Source organism: Rana temporaria, chromosome 2, assembly GCF_905171775.1.
Source record: "Rana temporaria chromosome 2, aRanTem1.1, whole genome shotgun sequence".
NCBI classification, from domain to species: domain Eukaryota; kingdom Metazoa; phylum Chordata; class Amphibia; order Anura; family Ranidae; genus Rana; species Rana temporaria.
The window spans coordinates 433,776,900-433,796,045 of NC_053490.1; the positions used below are offsets into that span (position 1 = coordinate 433,776,900).

At 44.9% G+C, this 19,146-nt stretch overlaps 2 protein-coding genes across 3 annotated transcripts in view; one reads left to right on the plus strand and one right to left on the minus strand.

Annotated features, from left to right (window-relative positions):
• Positions 1-12,576, minus strand: part of TEKT1 (tektin 1) — a 41,994-nt gene extending 29,418 nt beyond the window's left edge. Inside the window, exon 1 of one of the 2 annotated variants that reach the window (XM_040338342.1) lies at positions 12,478-12,576. The gene's annotated coding sequence lies outside the window, so the exon portion shown is untranslated. Of the gene's footprint in view, positions 1-9,277; positions 9,385-12,477 lie in introns of those variants that run through there. The other variant, XM_040338341.1, reaches the window with a different exon arrangement.
• The window catches only part of LOC120927572 (tricarboxylate transport protein, mitochondrial-like), a 32,821-nt gene continuing 26,064 nt past the window's right edge, over positions 12,390-19,146 (plus strand). Inside the window, exon 1 of the mRNA XM_040338343.1 lies at positions 12,390-12,665. Coding sequence (XP_040194277.1) covers positions 12,509-12,665 — 157 coding nt within the window. The 5' untranslated portion in view covers positions 12,390-12,508. The remainder of the gene's footprint in view (positions 12,666-19,146) is intronic.

Below are 19,146 nucleotides of genomic sequence, written 5' to 3' on the forward strand. Positions count from 1 at the left end.
TGGGCATACTGTATATGGTGCTCTCATGTCAGTGTACATGGTCTGAGGAAAATAAAATTAGTACATACTAATACCACTCTTATTAGACTTGTCAGTAGAAAGCAGATACTTTATTCCTGTTCTTATATCAATTTACTGCAACCTAACATGACAGCATGGAGTAATAGATCATTGGAGAAATAAATAGCTTAAACATATAGCACATCCATAGATAGCCAGGCAATGCTGTTTGTGACTTGACTAGAGTCCCGATGTGTTTCTTATCAATGGAATAAGATACTGCGGCTCTACTATAGTCAGGGCTTTTTTTCAGGGGGAACTTGGGGGAACTCAGTTCCACCACCTTTGGCTCAGACCCTTTGATGCCTGCTCACCACAATCACTTGTAAACACAGAAGTCTGGTTTCTGTGTTTACAAGTGACAGCTCTGCACTCTGTGTGTAACCCCCTGAACTCTGCACTCTGTTTGTAATGTAATCCTGGTATTTAATGCCCCTTTAAGACCCTTCTACTGTTTTTGAAATCTGAACGGGTCGTGGTTGAGTTCCTGCACCTATTTTCTGAGAAAAAAAGCTCTGACTATAGTGATAAAATAATGTTATCTCTCCACATTCTGAATACTGACCCCCAGGTAATGATTCTGGACACTCAGATCAGCCACACCAGAGCACATAGTTAAAGCGCAATACAGCAAAACTTGCAAACTAAGATAAGGGGAGAGAGAAGCTGCCAAAGACTCTAATCTTAAATCAGAGGTACAAATTAACCCCTTCAGTCACTATGGAGGGTAACTGACTGCACTTTTACTAAGTTAACCCCTAAGGAATCACAGCTTTCAGAACTAGTTTAATGTTACAGAGCTTACCACTAAAGCCGATCCTCACACTCTTCAATGATCTATTACCTTGTACATTGATGTCATCTGGTGTTGCTGAAGTCCTCTCCGGCTCACTTGTCATATTCCCGCTGCTTTCTGTTTGTTTCCCCATTGGCCAATACTGTGCTGTAGTTTGGGAGCTGGTATGGGCATGCCTGAAGTCACCTGACATAGTGACAGCTGCCTGCAGATCCCGAACACCAACAGGTAGCAGGGAAAACAACAGTGGGGACACAGCAGGCATATGAAGTTCTGCTCTCCTCTTGGCTCACTCAGTCAGCACTCAGGCAGTGCGGAAAAGTCGGGCACGGACAGCAGAAGAAGAGGATGACACACAGCACTCCCTCTCTGAGAGCATGTCACCGAACCAAGAGGAGCAGGTGGGTGGAGCTAAGCACTCGGCGCGGAGGAGGAGAAAGTTAAGTCCTTCTCTGATGTAAATGCCGGGCCGCCTCAGCCTCCTTCTGTGTCTGTGTGCCTGACGTCACTGGTTGTCAGACGCCAGTCAGCAGGTGTGGCTAGCAACCAGCTAGGAAATCTAGCTTGAGACATACAATTTGTGCCTGTATCAGCTCCACGGTGGCCGGGTGAAGATGTGGGGCTGTGGGTACCCGCTACACAAAAAATAAATAAGAGGCATTTCTGTTTTTTTTCTGAAACTGGCCCACAGAGCCATCGGCCCACCGGGAATCTCCCGGTAGTCCCGATGGCCAGTCCATCACTGCTAGCTGGTCATGCATGATTCATTTTTTTACCATCAGCCGGGAGGATGATTGATACAAAAAATCTGAATAGAATCTTCCATCCACACAAGCCAGATAGAAGAATCTTGATCAATTCTATTCTGACACAGGGGGTTCTCTTTTGTCAGAATACACTGATCTGCAGCTGCTAATAGAGAAAAAATTTCCAACATTCCCATTTGACAGAAGTTGATCTAAAGATCAACTTCTGTCAAATGGGGACTGCCATACATGGTTCGAAATGTGTCTGATCCCTGCTGAACATCTTTAGATTACTGTATTTATCGGCGTATAACACGCACAGGCGTATAACACGCACCCTAACTTTAACCACTTACCCCCCGGACCATATTGCTGCCCAAAGACCAGAGCACTTTTTGCGATTCGGGACTGCGTCGCTTTAACGGACAATTGCGCGGTCGTGCGACGTGGCTCCCGAACAAAATTGGCGTCCTTTTCTTCCCACAAATAGAGCTTTCTTTTGGTGGTATTTGATCACCTCTGCGGTTTTTAGTTTTTGCGCTATAAACAAAAATAGAGCGACAATTTCGAAAAAAAATTATATTTTTTACTTTTTGCTGTAATAAATATCCCCCAAAAATATATAAAAAAACGTTTTTTTTCCTCAGTTTAGGCCGATACGTATTCTTCTACATATTTTTAGTGGAAAAAAAAAATCGCAATAAGCGTTTATTGATTGGTTTGCGCAAAAGTTATAGCGTTTACAAAATAGGGGGTATTTTTTTGGCATTTTGATTAATATTTTTTTTTTACTAGTAATGGCGGCGATCAACAATTTTTTTTCGGTACTGCGACATTATGGCGGACACTTCGGACACTTTTTTGGGACCATTGACATTTTTATAGCGATCAGTGCTATAAAAATGCATTGGATTACTATAAAAATGCCACTGGCAGTGAAGGGGTTAACACTAGGGGGCGGGGAAGGGGTTAAGTATATTCCCTGGGTGTGTTCTAACTGTTAGGGGGGGTGGCCTCACTAGGAGAAATCATTGATCTTCTGTTCATACATTGTATGAACAGAGGATCAGCATTTCCCCCCCTGACAGGACCGGGAGCTGTGTGTTTACACACACAGCTCCCGGTCCCCACTCTGTAACGAGCAATCGCGGGTGCCCGGCGGCGATCGCGCCCGCCAGGCACGCGCACGGGACTCGGGGCGAGCGGGGGGCGCACGTGCCCCTAGTAGCCTGCGAGAGAGCCGACGTAGAGCTACGGTGTAGGGGAGCCAACCTGCTGCCCGTAAAAAGGCGGCGGCAGGTCGGCAAGTAGTTAAGAGGAAAGTTTCAGGAAAAAAACTTTTCACAGCCCCCTCCGTATAACACGCAGGCACAGTTTACCCTCTATTTTCAGGGTAAAAAAAAGTGAGTGTTATACGCCAATAAATATAGTAGGTTTTTTGGGTATACCATGTATGCTCAATCAGGGTTGCTAAAGCCTCGTACACACGGTTGGATTTTCATCGGACAAAGCGTAGGACTTTTGCTCCGAAGGGCGTTGGCCATGAACTTGTTTTGTATACAAAAACACCAACGAATTGTCAGCCAACAAACACAAAACTACGTGGTTTTTCAGCTCTTTAGCGCCACTCTTTGGGCAACTTCTGCTAATGTTTTGTTATGGTGAGCATTGCTTCTGAGAATGCGTGTTTGTACTGTGGAGTTTTGTCTGCCGGACTTGTGTTCACACGATCGGATAATCCGCCAACACCCATTTGTTGGCGGACAATTTTAAAACATGCTATCCCACATTTGTCCGCAGACAATCCAACAACGATTGTCTGACAACAGCCTGCCATCACACAATTCCCGTTGGATAATCCGATCGCGTGTACGAGGCTATACTGTCTGTAAGTTTATGGACAGCTTGTAAATATTGACCGATTTACAAGCTGTCCGTAAATGTCTGTTATGGTTGGCGGTTGTCTGTAAAAAAATGTCTTTCAGCTGACCAGGCTCGGCAAGCTCGACTGGGCTTGGGCGGAGGAGGGCAGGCCCATGGTGACATCATGGTGCTATTTGGTGCCTTTTGTGATTCACACAGCAGCCAGGAGGGAAGACCAACATTTGGAAGCAGGAGGTGGGAGAGCCACCTGTTGGGAGTTGGAACAATCATTGGAGGACAAGACTCAGCGGTGGTAGTGATGAAAGGATATCCACAAACAGTAGCACAGGCCCGACATGGGCCCCCTGCCACTTAAACCACCTTAATGTGGATCTACCACTGGATATGACAGATGTATCAACTAGCAGAAGCTAACTAGACCTCAATCTTGCTTACCAAAGGCACTGATAATTATAGAGACTTTTCATGTTACACTCATTAGGTAGGTCAGGGATGGCATGTCACACCACCAGCCAATTAGTCACATGATCCCTGTTGGCACTGAGATGTCTAGCAACAGAAATTATAAATGCATTACATTACACCAAAAAAAAACCTCACCCAGCTGTCATAGCAACCTCATACCTTTTTAAGCTTTCCATAAATTATTCAGTTTTTGTTAAACCCGCTGGTTGATAAAAAAAAAACTGACCCAATACCCCGATCCACACATTCAAAGTGACTGGGGAAGTGACTCCCGCTGAGCTATTGAATCTGGTGTAGCTGTGCATAGTAACCAATCAGCTTCTAACTGCAGCTTGTTTAATTAAGCTTTGACATTAGGCCTCATGCGCACACACAGCGTTATAAAAAAAGGGTCAGATCCACAAAAGGATTACGCCGGCGTATCTACTGATACGCCGGCGTAATTTTAAATTTCCCGCGTCGTATCTTTGTTTTGTATTCACAAAACAAGATACGACGGCATCTGGGATCGATCCGACAGGCATACGTCTTAGTACGCCGTCGGATCTAAGCTGCAATTTTTCAGCGGCCGCTAGGTGGCGTTCCCGTCGAAATCCGCGTCGAGTATGCAAATTAGCTAGTTACGGCGATCCACGAACGTACGTCGGCCCGGCGCATTTTTTTACGTCGTTTTCGTTCGTTTTTTTCCGGCGTATAGTTAAAGGTGCTATATGGTGGCGTACTCAATGTTAAGTATGGCAGTCGTTCCTGCGTACAATTTTGAATTTTTTACGTCGTTTGCGTAAGTCGTTCGCGAATAGGAATTTGCGTAGAATGACGTCACCGTCGTAAGCATTGGCTTGTTCCGGTTAAATTTCGAGCATGCGCACTGGGATACCCCCAGGGATGGCGCATGCGCAGTTAAAAAAAAAACGTTGTTTACGTCGGGTCACAATGTATTTACATAAAACACGCCCCCATTACATCCATTTGAATTCCGCGCCCTTACGCCGCAAGAGATACACTACGCCGCCGTAACTTATGGCACAAATTCATTGAGGATTCAAAACAAAAAAAAGTAAGTTACAGCGGCGTAGTGTATCTTAGATACGCTACGCCCGGCGCACTAATGCGCCGTTGTACGTGGATCTACCCCAAAATATGTATATAAAAAAAGCCAGTACCGACGCCAGGAAAAAGCAGCTGTAAAAACACGCTTTTAGAAGCATTTTGCATTGGCGTTAATCCACATTTAACAGCGTTACCATTTAGCAGCATTACCGTTTAGCAGCGTTTCTCTGCCTTCTATTTTCCACTCCCAAATCCAATTACTACAGCTTAAAAATGCTTAATGCTGTACACAGCATTAATACGCGTTTAGCTGTGTCATGCGTTTTTCCATCTTTAACGCTGCTGCTCCACCACACGCTAGCCCTGGGTTGTTTTTTTTTTGCAGCTTGAAAACGCCAATGCCATTTACAGCTCTTAAAAGCCTATGGGCCAGATTCTGGTACATCTGGCGTATCTCCGCGGCTGCCGCAACTTTACACGCAAGTGCTTTGTGAATAAAGCACTTGCATGAAAAACTTGCGGCGGCGTATCGTAAAGCACCCGGCGTAAGCCCGCCTAATTCAAATTCGGTGGGTAGGGGGCGTGTAGCATTTAAATGAAGCACGTTCCCGCGCCGAACGTGCTGCGCATGCGCCGTCCGTAAAATATCCCAGGGTGCATTGCTCCAAATTACGTCACAATGACATCATTGGTTTCGACGTGAACGTAAATGGCGTCCAGCCCCATTCACGGACGACTTACGCAAACAACGTAAATTTATAAATTTCGACGCGGGAACGACGGCCATACTTAACATTCCCGTACGTTCGGGAATTCGCGTATCTAGCTAATTTGCATACTCGACGGGGAAAACGACGGAGGCGACACCTAGCGGACAAAAAAAAAAAATTGCATTTAAGATCCGACGGCGTAAGAGATTTACGCCTGTCGGATCTAATGGATATCAATGCGTAACTGATTCTAAGAATCAGTCGCATAGATACGACGGCCCAGATTAGGACTTACGACGGCGTACATGGCGTTGCGCCGTCGTAAGCCCTTTGAGAATCTGGGCCTATGTGTGCATGGACACATAGGACAACATGGAGAGGCTGTTGAGCCATAACCCTTTAGGCCCTTTTCACACTAGCGGCCCAATCACACCCCCCATTCTCCTCTAGTGGTGGGTGTAAATGGACTTGTGTCCAATTACACCTGCTTACATCTAATCTGATCTGCTAAAAACAGATGGAGAGGAATTGTTTCCCTCCGTCTGGCTGGATTGGATTGGATGGCAGTTGGGTAACAATAGATGGATGGGGATCGTTCCCCTCCATCTGGCTGGATTGGATCAGATGGGTATAAATGGACAGGCCGTGTTGAACCATAAGCTTTTAGGCCCCTTTCACACTAGCGGTCAAATCAGACCCTCAATTCTCCTCTATGGAGTGGTGGGTGTAAACTGACCAATTTCAACAGCTTACATGCAATCTGATCTGCTAAAAACAGATGGATGGGGATCATTCTCCTCCGTCTGGCTGGATTGGATGGCAGTTGGGTATAAATGAACAGTCGATCTGTTTACATCTGACCACCCAGAGAGGTGAACGGGATGTGTCTGTGTCCGCTCTGCATAAGTGGAATGGACACGGACTCAGTCATCCGCCTGCTCAGTGGGGGATCAGCGGACAGATTCTCTGCTGAGCAAGCAGACTCCATCCATTCCGTGTGAAATGAGCCCTATACCGCTCATTTTGCTGCCTTTGTTACAGGCAGCAAAATTAATGTCTTCTTGTTGCGTTCGATGTGCCATTAACAATGAATGGCACTGCAAATGCCACACGCACTTCATAAAAATGCAAAAAAAAAAAAAAAAACTTTGTGCATGTTTACAAAATGCGCAGATGTAAATGGAGCCTTAGCCCAGGTTTACACTGAACTCGCACCATTGTCAGTCCCGATTTTGGCCGCGATTTCAGAGACATCTGCTCAGATGTCAATGTAAATCGCAGCCCGAAATTGCAAAAAGTAGTACAGAAACTTCTTTTTGAAATCGGTGCAGCGCCGCAGATTAGACGTTGTACAGATTAGGACGGTGCCATTACCGGCAAATGCCGCCAATTTGAAATGCGATTTGACATGTCAAATCGTACCAATGTGAACCAGGGCTAAGGGGCATTTTTTCTGACAACTTGATGTGATTGTTGTTTTTCAGATTTGGCGTTTACAAGACTAAAACATTTTTTTTGCTAGAAAATTACTTAAAACCCCCAAACATTATATATATATTTTTTCCACCCTAGAGAATAAAATGGCCGTCATTGCAATACTTTTTGTCACACCGTATTTGCGCAGCGGTCTTACAAGCGCACTTTTTTTGGGAAAAAAAACACTTTTTTTAATAAAAAAATAAGACAACAGTAAAGTTAGCCCAATTTTTTTATATATTGTGAAAGATAATGTTACGCCAAGTAAAATGATACCCAACATGTCAGGCTTCAAAATTGCGCCCGCTCGTGGAATGGCGTCAAACTTTTACCCTTAAAAATCTCCATAGGCGACGTTCAAAAAATTCTATAGGTTGCATCTTTTGAGCTACAGAGGAGGTCTAGCGCTAGAATTATTGCTCTCGCTGTAACGATCGCGGTGATACCTCACTTGTGTGGTTTGAACATCATTTTCATATAGGGGCGCTACTCATGTATGCGTTCGCTTCTGCGCGCGAGCTCGTCGGGACGGGGCGCTTTAAAAAAAAATTGTTTTCTTATTTATTTTTTATTTATTTTATTAATTTTTACACTGAAAAAAAAAAATGGATAACTTTTATTCCTATTACAAGGAATGTAAACATCCCTTGTAATAGAAAAAAGCATGACAGGTCCTCTTAAATATGAGATCTGGGGTCAAAAAGACCTCAGATCTCATATTTAGACTTAAATGCAAAAAAAAAAAAATAGAAAATATTGCTTTAAGAAGCATGGGCGGAAGTGATGTTTTGATGTCACTTCCGCCCTGCTATGCTATGGGGACGGGTGGGGGCCATCTTGCCCTCACTCATATCCCAGCCGACCAGGGGACAGGACCCGATCGCCTCCACCGATACCGACGGCTACGGTAAGAGGCAGAGGGCGCGGGAGAGCGGCGGGAGGGGGGCCCTCTCCCACCGCCGATAACGGTGATCTTGCGGTGAATACACCGCGGAGACCACCGTTATCATTTACAGGACCGCTCACAGTAAAGATGGATATCTCGGTTGTGGCAGCAGCTGCTGCCGTTACAGAGATACCCATCCTTAAAATACCAACGTATATGTACATGAGCGGGTCCTTAAAGCGGAGGTTCACCCAAATAACATCTTTATAAGACCAAATTATTTATACTTCTAACATGTACAGTAGGCATTTTTTTTTTTTTAGGCTGTACATACCTTATAATCTATATTTGCAATCCGGCTTCCGGGTACTCACTCCCGCGGGAGTAGGTGTTTCCAAGCTGAGCCGCAATGTAATCTGGGAGTTCGCCCAGATGATTGATGTCCTTCAGAAAATGTTCCCCCCGGCGGATAAGGCCGCCCCCCCGTATTGCGTAGGCGCGTCACGGAGTTTCCGAAAGTAGCCGAACATGTAGAGCCGCAATTTAGCTCTACACGGCGCCTGCGCACCGACTAGGAGCCGTGTAGAGCTGACCGTGCAGACGCCGTATAGAGCCGACTCGCAGCTCTACATGTTTGGCTCCTTTCGGAAACTCTGTGACTCTCGTGACACGCCTACGCAATACAGGTGGGGGGCGGCCTTATACCCCGGGGGGGCATTTTCTGAAGGACATCAATCATCTGGGCGAACTCCCAGATTAAATTTCGGCTCAGGTTGGAAACGCCTACGCCCGCGGGAGTGAGTACCCGGAAGCCGGATTGCAAATATAGATTATAAGGTATGTACAGCCTAAAAAATAAAAAATAAATGCCTACTGTACATGTTAGAAGTATAAAGAATTTGGTCTTATAAAGATGTTATTTGGGTGAACCTCCGCTTTAAGTGGTTAATATATATGTAAATCGCTTTGTAAATTGATGGTGCTATATCAGTACCTCTAAAAATAATAATAACTTCTGGCAGCATGTTTGGACCCTATGCATGGAGCCTAAATATTGATGATCTCTCTGTACACAGCAGGGGATGTGTGCATTCTAGGAGACTATGGAAGCTCAGTATCTGCTCCTCTTGTATAATCATAGTATATAGATCACACAGGGAGAAGGGAGGATGATGTGCCCGGATATATATCTATCAGATCTCACCCGGTATAGCACGATGATGGGTCCTCTCCTGTCCTCCGTTGTTCAGGTCTCTCCCATCCAAACAAGCCGGTCACCGGGGCAACACAGAGGACGCTTCTCCATGACTACGAGGGCACGCCTTCTCCCAGGGAGCCGCCCCTCCTCCCTCCGTACGGAGCTGTGTGCTGTCACTGGTCAGACCTGTCAGCTCACTGATCATTGTTACCTATGGGCGGATAAACTCCTTTCATGGCTCCCAGATCAAAAGATGTACAACACAAACACAAACAAATGGCGACAGTCCACGTCTAGACAACTCAAGTAAATGCCTATTGTCCATCGATTAGCACGAGCCATGGGGGTCCTACAGCAAATGATTCCCCTGGGGGATGGATTTATATAGAAATATATGATTGCACACGATTTCTCTGTTTCTGTTGAATATAGGCACATATTATTCAGAATAAATATAAAATGTTTAAATTAATAGATGGGCAACAAAAATGGTGCCACGTCTGTGGGCCTAAACACACACGTGCTGTGACAACATGCAATAAAAACACACGTATAATTAACACATGGCAACGCATCTGCTCTGGCAATCCAACACAGTGGGGTTGACAGTGGCGGCTGGTGCTCAACATTTTTGGGGGAGCGCAAACAAACAAAAACAAAAAAAAAACACCAATTGCAGTCTCACTGTGCCATCAAACGTCGCCACTGTGCCATCAAACGCAGCCACTGTGCCCAGCAATTGTCACCACCAGTGGCGGCTGGTGCTCAAAATTTTTGGGGGGGGCGAAAACGAAAAAAAAAAAATTGCAGCCTCACTGTGCCCATCAAATGCAGCCACTGTGGCATCAAATGTCACCACTGTGCCATGCCATCAAACGCAGCCACTGTGCCATCAATTGTCACCACTGTGTCATGCCATCAAACACAGCCACTGTGCCATCAATTATCACCACTGTGCCATGCCAGCAAATGCAGTCACTATGCCATCAATTCGCACCACTGTGCCATGCCATCAAACGCAGTCACTGTGCCATGCCATCAAACGCAGCCACTGTGCCATCAATTGTCACCACTGTGCCATGCCATCAAACGCAGCCACTGTGCCATCAATTATCACCACTGTGCCATGCCAGCAAATGCAGTCACTATGCCATCAATTCGCACCACTGTGCCATGCCATCAAACGCAGTCACTGTGCCATGCCATCAAACGCAGCCACTGTGCCATCAATTGTCACCACTGTGCCATGCCATCAAACGCAGCCACTGTGCCATCAATTATCACCACTGTGCCATGCCATCAAATGCAGTCACTATGCCATTAATCCGCACCACTGTGCCATGCCATCAAACACAGTCACTGTGCCATGCCATCAAACACAGCTACTGTGCCATGCCATCAAACGCAGCTACTGTGCCATGCCATCAAACGCAGTCACTGTGCCATGCCATCAAACACAGCCACTGTGCCCCTCAATTGTCGCCACTGTGCCAATTGTCACCACTGTGCCTTTTAATTGTCGCCACTGTGCCCATTGTTGCCACTGTGCATGTCACTGTGCCCTTTAATGTTGCCACTGTGCCCATTGATGCCACTGTGTCCTTTGTCGCCACTGTGTCCTTTGTCGCCACTGTGCCCATTGATGCCACTGTGTCCTTTGTCGCCTCTGTGCCCATTGTCGCGGCTGTTCCCTGTAAAATGCACTTACCTTTCTCCTTCCACGTCCCTTGATGTCTTCTCCCGCCTGACGCTTCAGCCAATCAGATTACCGATAGTCGCTGGCTCTGATAGGCACTTCCGCACAGCCAACCAGCTGCCGTTATTCAGGTGGTCGGCGCTCAAGTTCCGGCCATCTGAATAGACCAGTGGCAGCTGGCAACAATAACATACATTCATGCAATGCATGAATGTATGTTATTTCAGTGGCGGTGCGGAGCCACCAGAGGGGGCGGCACTCCAGCGCCCTCTATAGGCGGACCGCCACTGGTCACCACTGGGCCCAGCAATTGCCGCCAGATTGCTTCCCCATCCCCCAGCACTTACCTTTCTCGGGTCAGCCGTGCTCCATCGATGTCTTCTCCCAAGTCCCGCCCTCGATGTCGCTTCAGCCAATCAGGTTACCGGTAACGAGACCCAGTGAACCTGATTGGCTGAGACGAGTGTCAGTGTTAACCAGGGAACGCACAACCCCTGCGTCCCCAGGTTAACTATTTGGAAGCCAATTAGAGCCAGCCGCTGGCTCTGATAGGCACTTCCAAATGCCAACAAACTGCTGTTATTCAGATGGCCGGCCCCCTGGTAAGCGCCGGCCATCTGAATAACAGCAGTTTGTTGAATAGTGGGCGGCAGCGGCAACAATACATAGAGATTCATGCATTGCATAAATCTCTATGTATTGTACACCTGACGGCGCAGGGGAGAGAGGGAGCGGCGCTCCTGCGCCCACTATGGACGCACCGCCGCTGGGGGCTGATTTACTAAAGCTGGAGAGTACATTATCTGATGTAGCTGTTCATGGTAGCCAATCAGCTTCTAACTTCAGCTTGTTCAATTGTGAGTGTAAAGATTTTTTTTAAATAACAAACATATCATACTTTTGGGTATGATACCACTTCACAGACAATAGATCTGCATAGCTACCAGGTAGCCTGAAGAAGAGGACAGCAATGACACCCTGCAGTACAATCCATGAGGATGAAATGTGGGGTCACCTCCCTGATAATGGTGTCTGGATCTTATGAATAGTGATGGAGACACACTATCATCTCCCACCCATGGGGCGATCCTCCCATCTATCATACGTTCCTCTGTTCCCACTATTCTCGCCTTATCTGGCAGCAACCTATCAGAAAATCGCACTACGCCCTCATGTAGCCAATCAGAACAGAGAGCCCAGACCTCCTCCTTCCTAGACTGAGATCCATCATTACATTAGTCGTCAGTCTCCGCTTAAACCAATGAGAATCCTTGGGCAGCGCCAACCTCATTAATAATGAATGAGCCTCGTGTTTTTAATATAATTCTATTACGCGGAAGGGGCGGGGCAACCCGGCGTGTAATGTACATAGGCTGCCCGGGGTGGGCGTGGCTACAGGCATGAATCACGGCTGCTAGAAAACAGAGGTGTGTCCGGCGTGTGGAATATTAATGTAGGGGGTGTGGCTGGAGGCAAGCAGAGCAGTGCTGCTCGGTGGTCTGTACCGTACCATTAGGAGAGGAGCGCCCTCCATAGCTGCCATGTCTTCCATCTTGCGGCCATTCGCCGTCACTGAGGGGCCCTGCGAGCTATCGAGGACGGGAGGTCATGGAGGCGGGCGGGCGGTGTGCAGATCTCTGGCCGCTGCAGCTCCGGGAGGAGGGAAGGTCACACATCCTGGGAAGGCGATCCTGGCTGGTGAGTATCCATCATCCTAATACTTCTTCTTCATCAACCTGGCTTGTGATCAGCGGCGTGACACCCATCAGTGATGTGCCGCCCATCCTTCCCATGGGACCTTTCATCTATTTATATGGCAGATCTGATGTCAGCTGTGCAGCCAGGAACTCAGACAACAAGGAGGTCACACTGGCAATCCTATGCTGTGATTTCATCTCCTAGGTTTACTATAGACTGACCTTTATTTTAGCTGTCACTCCTAGTGAGAATAGAAGGGGATTGTCCAAGACATGGCAACCAATCAGCTTCTAGCTTCAGTCTGTTCAATTAGGCTTGAACCATGAAAGCTAGAGACTGATTGGCTGCCATGCACAGCTGCCCCAAAATCTGTTTGGACACCCATAGAGACATGGATCTAGAAACCCAGTACATCGACAGTCTAAAAAACAAAGAGATCAAGTGATCCATTCAGTCTGCCCCATTTAAACATAGAGCTATGTTTGTCTGAAGTATATCTGCATCCACTGGCTGTTGATCAACCACTCTTTTGGTAAAATACATTTTAAAGCCGTTGTGAACTGCTGGATTGTGTGTGTGTGTGTGTGTGTGTGTGTGTGTGTGTGTTTTTCTCTTGCCTGCAAGGTAATGTCACAATGTGCTAGTATGCATCACATACTAGCACATTTTGGAAAACTTGCTTTTTTTAAATGAAGCTCTTCCAGCATCAAGATGTTAGCGCTGCAGGCACTCCCATCTTCACCCATCTTGCTTCCGGGTTTGCGGACTCTGGCTGTGTAAATGGCCAGAGCCGTGATGATGTCACTTCCACGCATGCACGCGGGAGCCGCCGTTTACGGTGCAGGGCTCTGAAGGAACGGCACGGGTGATGTCACTGGCTACATGCAATTTTAGGAGATATTCACACTACCTATAGGTAAAAGTTAGTGATGGAAGTTTAGTTCCTTTTTATTTTTGAACATTGCTCCTGCTTTATTATTATTATTATTATTATTATTATTATTATTATTATTATTATTATTATTATTAAGCCCAAATAAAAAAAATTAAGTACACAAATATTTGCAGAAAGAAATGCACATTTTATAAAACAAACAAAAAAATTCCATGGGAGGCTGCAAAGTATTAATAATTATTATTATTGTTCAGGATTTATATTACACCTGCAATCACTGAATGGTGGGTGCAGTGCTTGGCTCTTGAATAATCCTCCTCCAGCTCTCCGCACTCACCTCTGTACAGGCTGTCAGCTAGGAAGCTGGAGGAAGATTCACTAGACAACTGGCTATACACGAGTCGTGTGTGTGTGTGTGTGTGTGTGTGTGTGTGTTGTGTGTGTGTGTTTTTTTTTTTTTCTCAACCAGCAGGTTGAATGAACGTGACTTCCCCCACCCACACACTTGCTGTGGATGGGGGAATCTCTCCCATTAAGCCTTTGTAATATGACAGTGGGGAGACCACCATGCCATCAGCATACGCTCCCCGGTATTGCAGGCTATAGCTGGAGGTGCTGATTGAGAGAAACCTTTCCAACAGGTTGGTTGTACACAAGTCGATTGGTAGAAAGCCTTCCCATACATTCCAGTCCTGCTGAATCAGCCAAATTTTGATCCATGTATGGCTGGCTTGAGCGTGCGCTGACTACTGACCTTGTAGTCCAATGAGTCTGCTGGGGGTGGCACAGGACTAGTAGTTTATTATAAGGTGGATAAAAATGTAAAATTTAAAGTAGGGTTATACCGATACTAGTATCGGGACCGATACCAAGCTTTTACCCGAGTACTTGTACTCGGGCAAATGCTCCCGATGCTTCACCCGATACTTTTTACAGTCAGCGGTGATCAGTGCGTGGGGAATTTACCAATCACCGCTATATAGTGTATTACCTTCCGTGTATTCCCTGCTGTGTTTCTCTCCCCTTCCGTGCTCCTCCTCCACCCTCCTTACTGCTCCGAATGGACAGACTCAGTGATCACTGACTCGGTCCATTCACATAACTGAAACATCGTAAACTGTGATTACAATGTTTTAGTTTATGAATGAAGAGAAGACGCTGTCTTCACTCCATTCATTTTCAGCGCAGCTGATGCTGCTGAGAAAGGGACTGGGGAACATGTGTCCCTAGTCCCTTTCTCTGTCTCAAAGGGGAGATGTCAGAGGTCTGTTAAGACTCCTGATATCTCATCAAAGCCCCCCAACAGTGCTGGAAAAAAACAAAAACAAAAAAGAAGAAATGAATAATAATAAAAAAAAAAGAATAAAAAAATATTGTAGAAAATAATAAAAAAAAAAAGAAAAAACACGGTCCACACCCCCCCCCCCCTTAAAAAAAAAAAAAAAAGCATTATAAATAAAAAAAAAATTATAAAAAAAAAAATATTGTAAAAAATTAAAAACAAATTGTTAAAGATAAAAAAAAAAAAAAAAAAATACTGACACATGTGCAGCTGTCACATGAGATTAAAAAAAATGTATCGGTATTCGGTGAGTACTTGGGGGGGAAAAAAAGTATTGGCACTTGTACTCGGTCTTAAAAAAGTGGTATCGGGACAACCCGCCATAAAAAAAAAAAATCTTAAAAGCTAGAAGCTACAAATACTGCAGCTGCTGGCTTTTAATATATGGACACTTACCTGTCCTGGAGTCCAGCGACTTCGGCAGCAGAAGACGAGCAATCGCTTGTCTCTCGGCTGCCCCCACAGCCATCCTCGTGAGGGAACCAGGAAGTGAAGAGAATATTTTTGCTGAAACCAAACACAAGAAAGACGGAACTAAGGTACCTATCTCAACAAGTGTATTGGACTACTGTATTTTTTTTTTTTTTTTTACTAATCATAAGAAGAAAGGGATTTCCTTTTATGTATGAACAACTATCATCTCACTCAAAAAATAATAAAAACTCTCATATGATAAAGTGGGAAGAGGATTGATTCCAAGAAAATTCTTGATTTTAAATGGCAGAAAACCATTCAGATATCTAGCAAGGCCGTCCTCTTGCTTAGAACATTGGGACAACACTCAGAAACTTGTAAACAGATGGTACCTCACACCATACAAATTATCAAAAATCTACCCTACCTCCTCCCCTATATGCTGGAGATGCACCAAACGCGTTGGCAACCTTCTCCACGTTTTGTGGTGTTGCAAAAACCTTCAGTATTTTTTTTGGAAATCTGTATCCACCTTCTTGTCCAACCTCACAGGCAACCTAAATAAACTTACTCCTGCCATTGCTCTATTGGGTATAAATCTTGATAGTTACCCCTTAACATATGAGCCACGATCATTCTGTATATTAACAGCAGCAAGGCTTACTATAACCAGTTTATGGAAATCCACTGAAGCACCCAATCTTTCGAATGTAATCTATAGATCAGGGGTCTCAAACTCAAATTACCTGAGGGCCACAAGACAAGTTTTCATATGCCATGGGGGGCCGCATGCAAACTTTCAAACTTCAAAAACAACAGTACTGGTGTCAGCGAACACATTATTAACCCCCAGCACTGGTGTCAGCGAACGCATTATTACCACCAGCACTGGTGTAAGTCAGGGTTTGACAAATTTGCTTGGAATCTAGGAGCCAGCTAAAAAAGTTAGGAGCCAGAAAACGCACCCCGTCCCGACGAGCTTGCGCGCAGAAGCGAACACATACGTGAGTAGCGCCCGCATATGTAAACGGTGTTCAAACCACACATGTGAGGTATCGCCGCGATTGGTAGAGTGAGAGCAATAATTCTAGCTCCTCTGTAACTTAAAACATGCAACCTGTAGATTTTTTTAAACGTCGCCTATGAAGATTTTAAAAGGGTAAAAAAGTTTGTCGGCATTCCACAAGCGGACACAATTTTGAAGCGTGACATGTTGGGTATGAATTTACTCGGCGTAACATTATCTTTCATAATATTAAAAACAATGGGGATAACTTTACTGTTGTCTTATTTTTTTATTAAAAAAAGAGTAATTTTTTCCCAAAAAAGTGCGCTTGTAAGACCGCTGCGCAAATACGGCATAGCAGAAAGTATTGCAACGATCGCTATTTTATTCTCTAGGGTGTTAGGATAAAAAATATATATAATGTTTGGGGGTTTTCTTTAGAGGGAAGAATATGGCAGTGAAAATAGTGTAAAATGACATTAGAATTGCTGTTTTTAACTTGTAATGCTTAACTTGTAATACCAACGGCCACCACCAGATGGCGCCAGCTCACATCTGGTGGTAATAACTTGTAATACCAACGGCTCACCACCAGATGGCTCCAGCTCAAAAAAAAAAAAAAAAAAAAATTTTTTTTTTTTTTTTTTTTTGCTCCCCTCACTTCCACCCTGCCTGAGGGCCATTTATAACTGGTCCGCGGGCCGCAAATGGCCCGCGGGCCCGTACTTTGAGACCACTGCTATAGATTAAACGCTCAAGCACAATTCGAACTAATGCTGGCATATTAAAAAAGACTCCATTACTACTTTTAAAAATAAATGGCAAGCCTGGCTATCGTATCCTAGAGCTTCTAAATGCCTAAAAGACTGTAACCTTTTAATCGCTTGTTAATAGATGGCGGCAGAATGGCCTGCGCGAATCGTGTAGCTGTACGGCGGGTGCTTTTTAAATATTGGGGACGCACACGCTGCTGCATCCCTAAGGAGCCTATGCACGTGCCCGCGATGTTTGCCAGGCACCCGCGATCGCTCCTGACAGCGCCAGAACAGGTGTGTGTGAGAGAACACACAAATTCACGTTCTGTCAGGGGTGAGGAGACTGATTTGTTGTCCCTAGTATATAGGAACACCGATCGTTCTCCTCTCCACGTCGGTCCCATCCACACACTGAGGGAACACCTTTTACCCCTTGATCGCCACCTAGTGTTAACCCCTTCCCTGACGGTGACATTTATACAGTAATCCAAGCATTTTTATAGCACTTATCACAGTATAAATTTCAATGGTCCCAAAAGTGTCCGATCTGTCTGCCGCAATCCTGATTAAAAATCGTAGATTGCCGTTGTTACTGTTAAAAAAAAAAACCAAAAAAAAAACCACCTAAATTTATTCTATATTTTGTAGATGCTTTAACTTTTGCTATAACTTTTGCGCAAACCAACCAATATACGGTTATTGTGATTTCTTTTTTGGTTAAAAAAAAATGTGTGTGTGTCTGTCTATGGAGAAAAAAAAAAATATATATATATATATATATATATATATAAATATGTCTAAACTGATGATGGGGTTTTTTTATCTTTACATTTGGGATATTTATTATAGCAAAAAGAATAAATAAAAACAATATTCAAGTGTTGCTTTTTTTTTGTTAATAGCGCAAAAGTTAAAACTGCAGAGGTGATCAGATGCCACCAAAAGAAAGCTCTATTTGTGGGGAGAAAAAAAGACAGTAATTTTTGCTTGGGAACAATGTTGTGCCGTAAAGACACAGTGCCGTGTCACAAAATACCTTGGTCAGGTAGGGGGTAAATCCTTCCGGGGCTAAAGTGGTTAACCACGGCAGGTGCTTTAAATATCGGGGACGCGCACGCCGCCGCGTCCCTAAGGAGCCTATGCACGTGCCCGGCTAACCACTTCAGCCCCGGAGGATTTGGCTGCCAAATGACCAGAGCACTTTTTGCGATTCGGCCCTGCGTTGCTTTAACTGACAATTGTGCGACGTGGCTCCCAAACAAATTTTTTTTCCCCACAAATAGAGCTTTCTTTTGGTGGTATTTGATTTATTTGTTGTTTTTTTGCACTAGAAACAAATATAAAGCGACAATTTTGAATAACAAGCTGTATAAATTTTTTTTTTTTTTTTTTTTTACTTTTTGGTATAATAAATATCCCCAAAAAATATATAACGTATTTTTTTTTTTTCCTCAGTTTAGGCCGATGCATATTTTTGGTAAAAAAAAAATCACAATAGGCGATTGGTTTGCCCAAAAGTTATAGCTTTTATAGAGTAGGGGATAGTTTTATGGCATTTTTATTAATAATTTTTTTTAATTTTTTTACTAGTAATGGCAATGATCAGCAATTTTTATCGTTATGGCGGACACTTGACGCTATTTTGGAACCATTGTCATTAATACAGCGCTCGTTGCTATAAAAATGCACTGATTACTGTGTAAATGACACTGGCAGGGAAGGGGTTAACCACTAGGGGGCAAGGAAGGGGTTAAGTGTGTTCTAGGGAGTGATTATAACTGTGTGGGGCCTGGGCTACCTGTGACACAACACTGATCACTGCTCCCGATGACAGAAGATCAGTGTCCTGTCACTAGGCAGAATAGAGAGATACCTTGTTTACACAGGCATCTCCCTGTTCTGCAGCTCCGTGACACGATCGCAGGACACCGGCGGACATTGAGTCCGCGGTACCCCAGGCATGGTCAGGGAGCTCGCGGCAGGGGCGCGCCTGCATGACGTGAAATTTAAAGTGACGAATATATACATTGCTTTGCGCAGCCGTGCCATTCTGCTGACGTATATGTTCG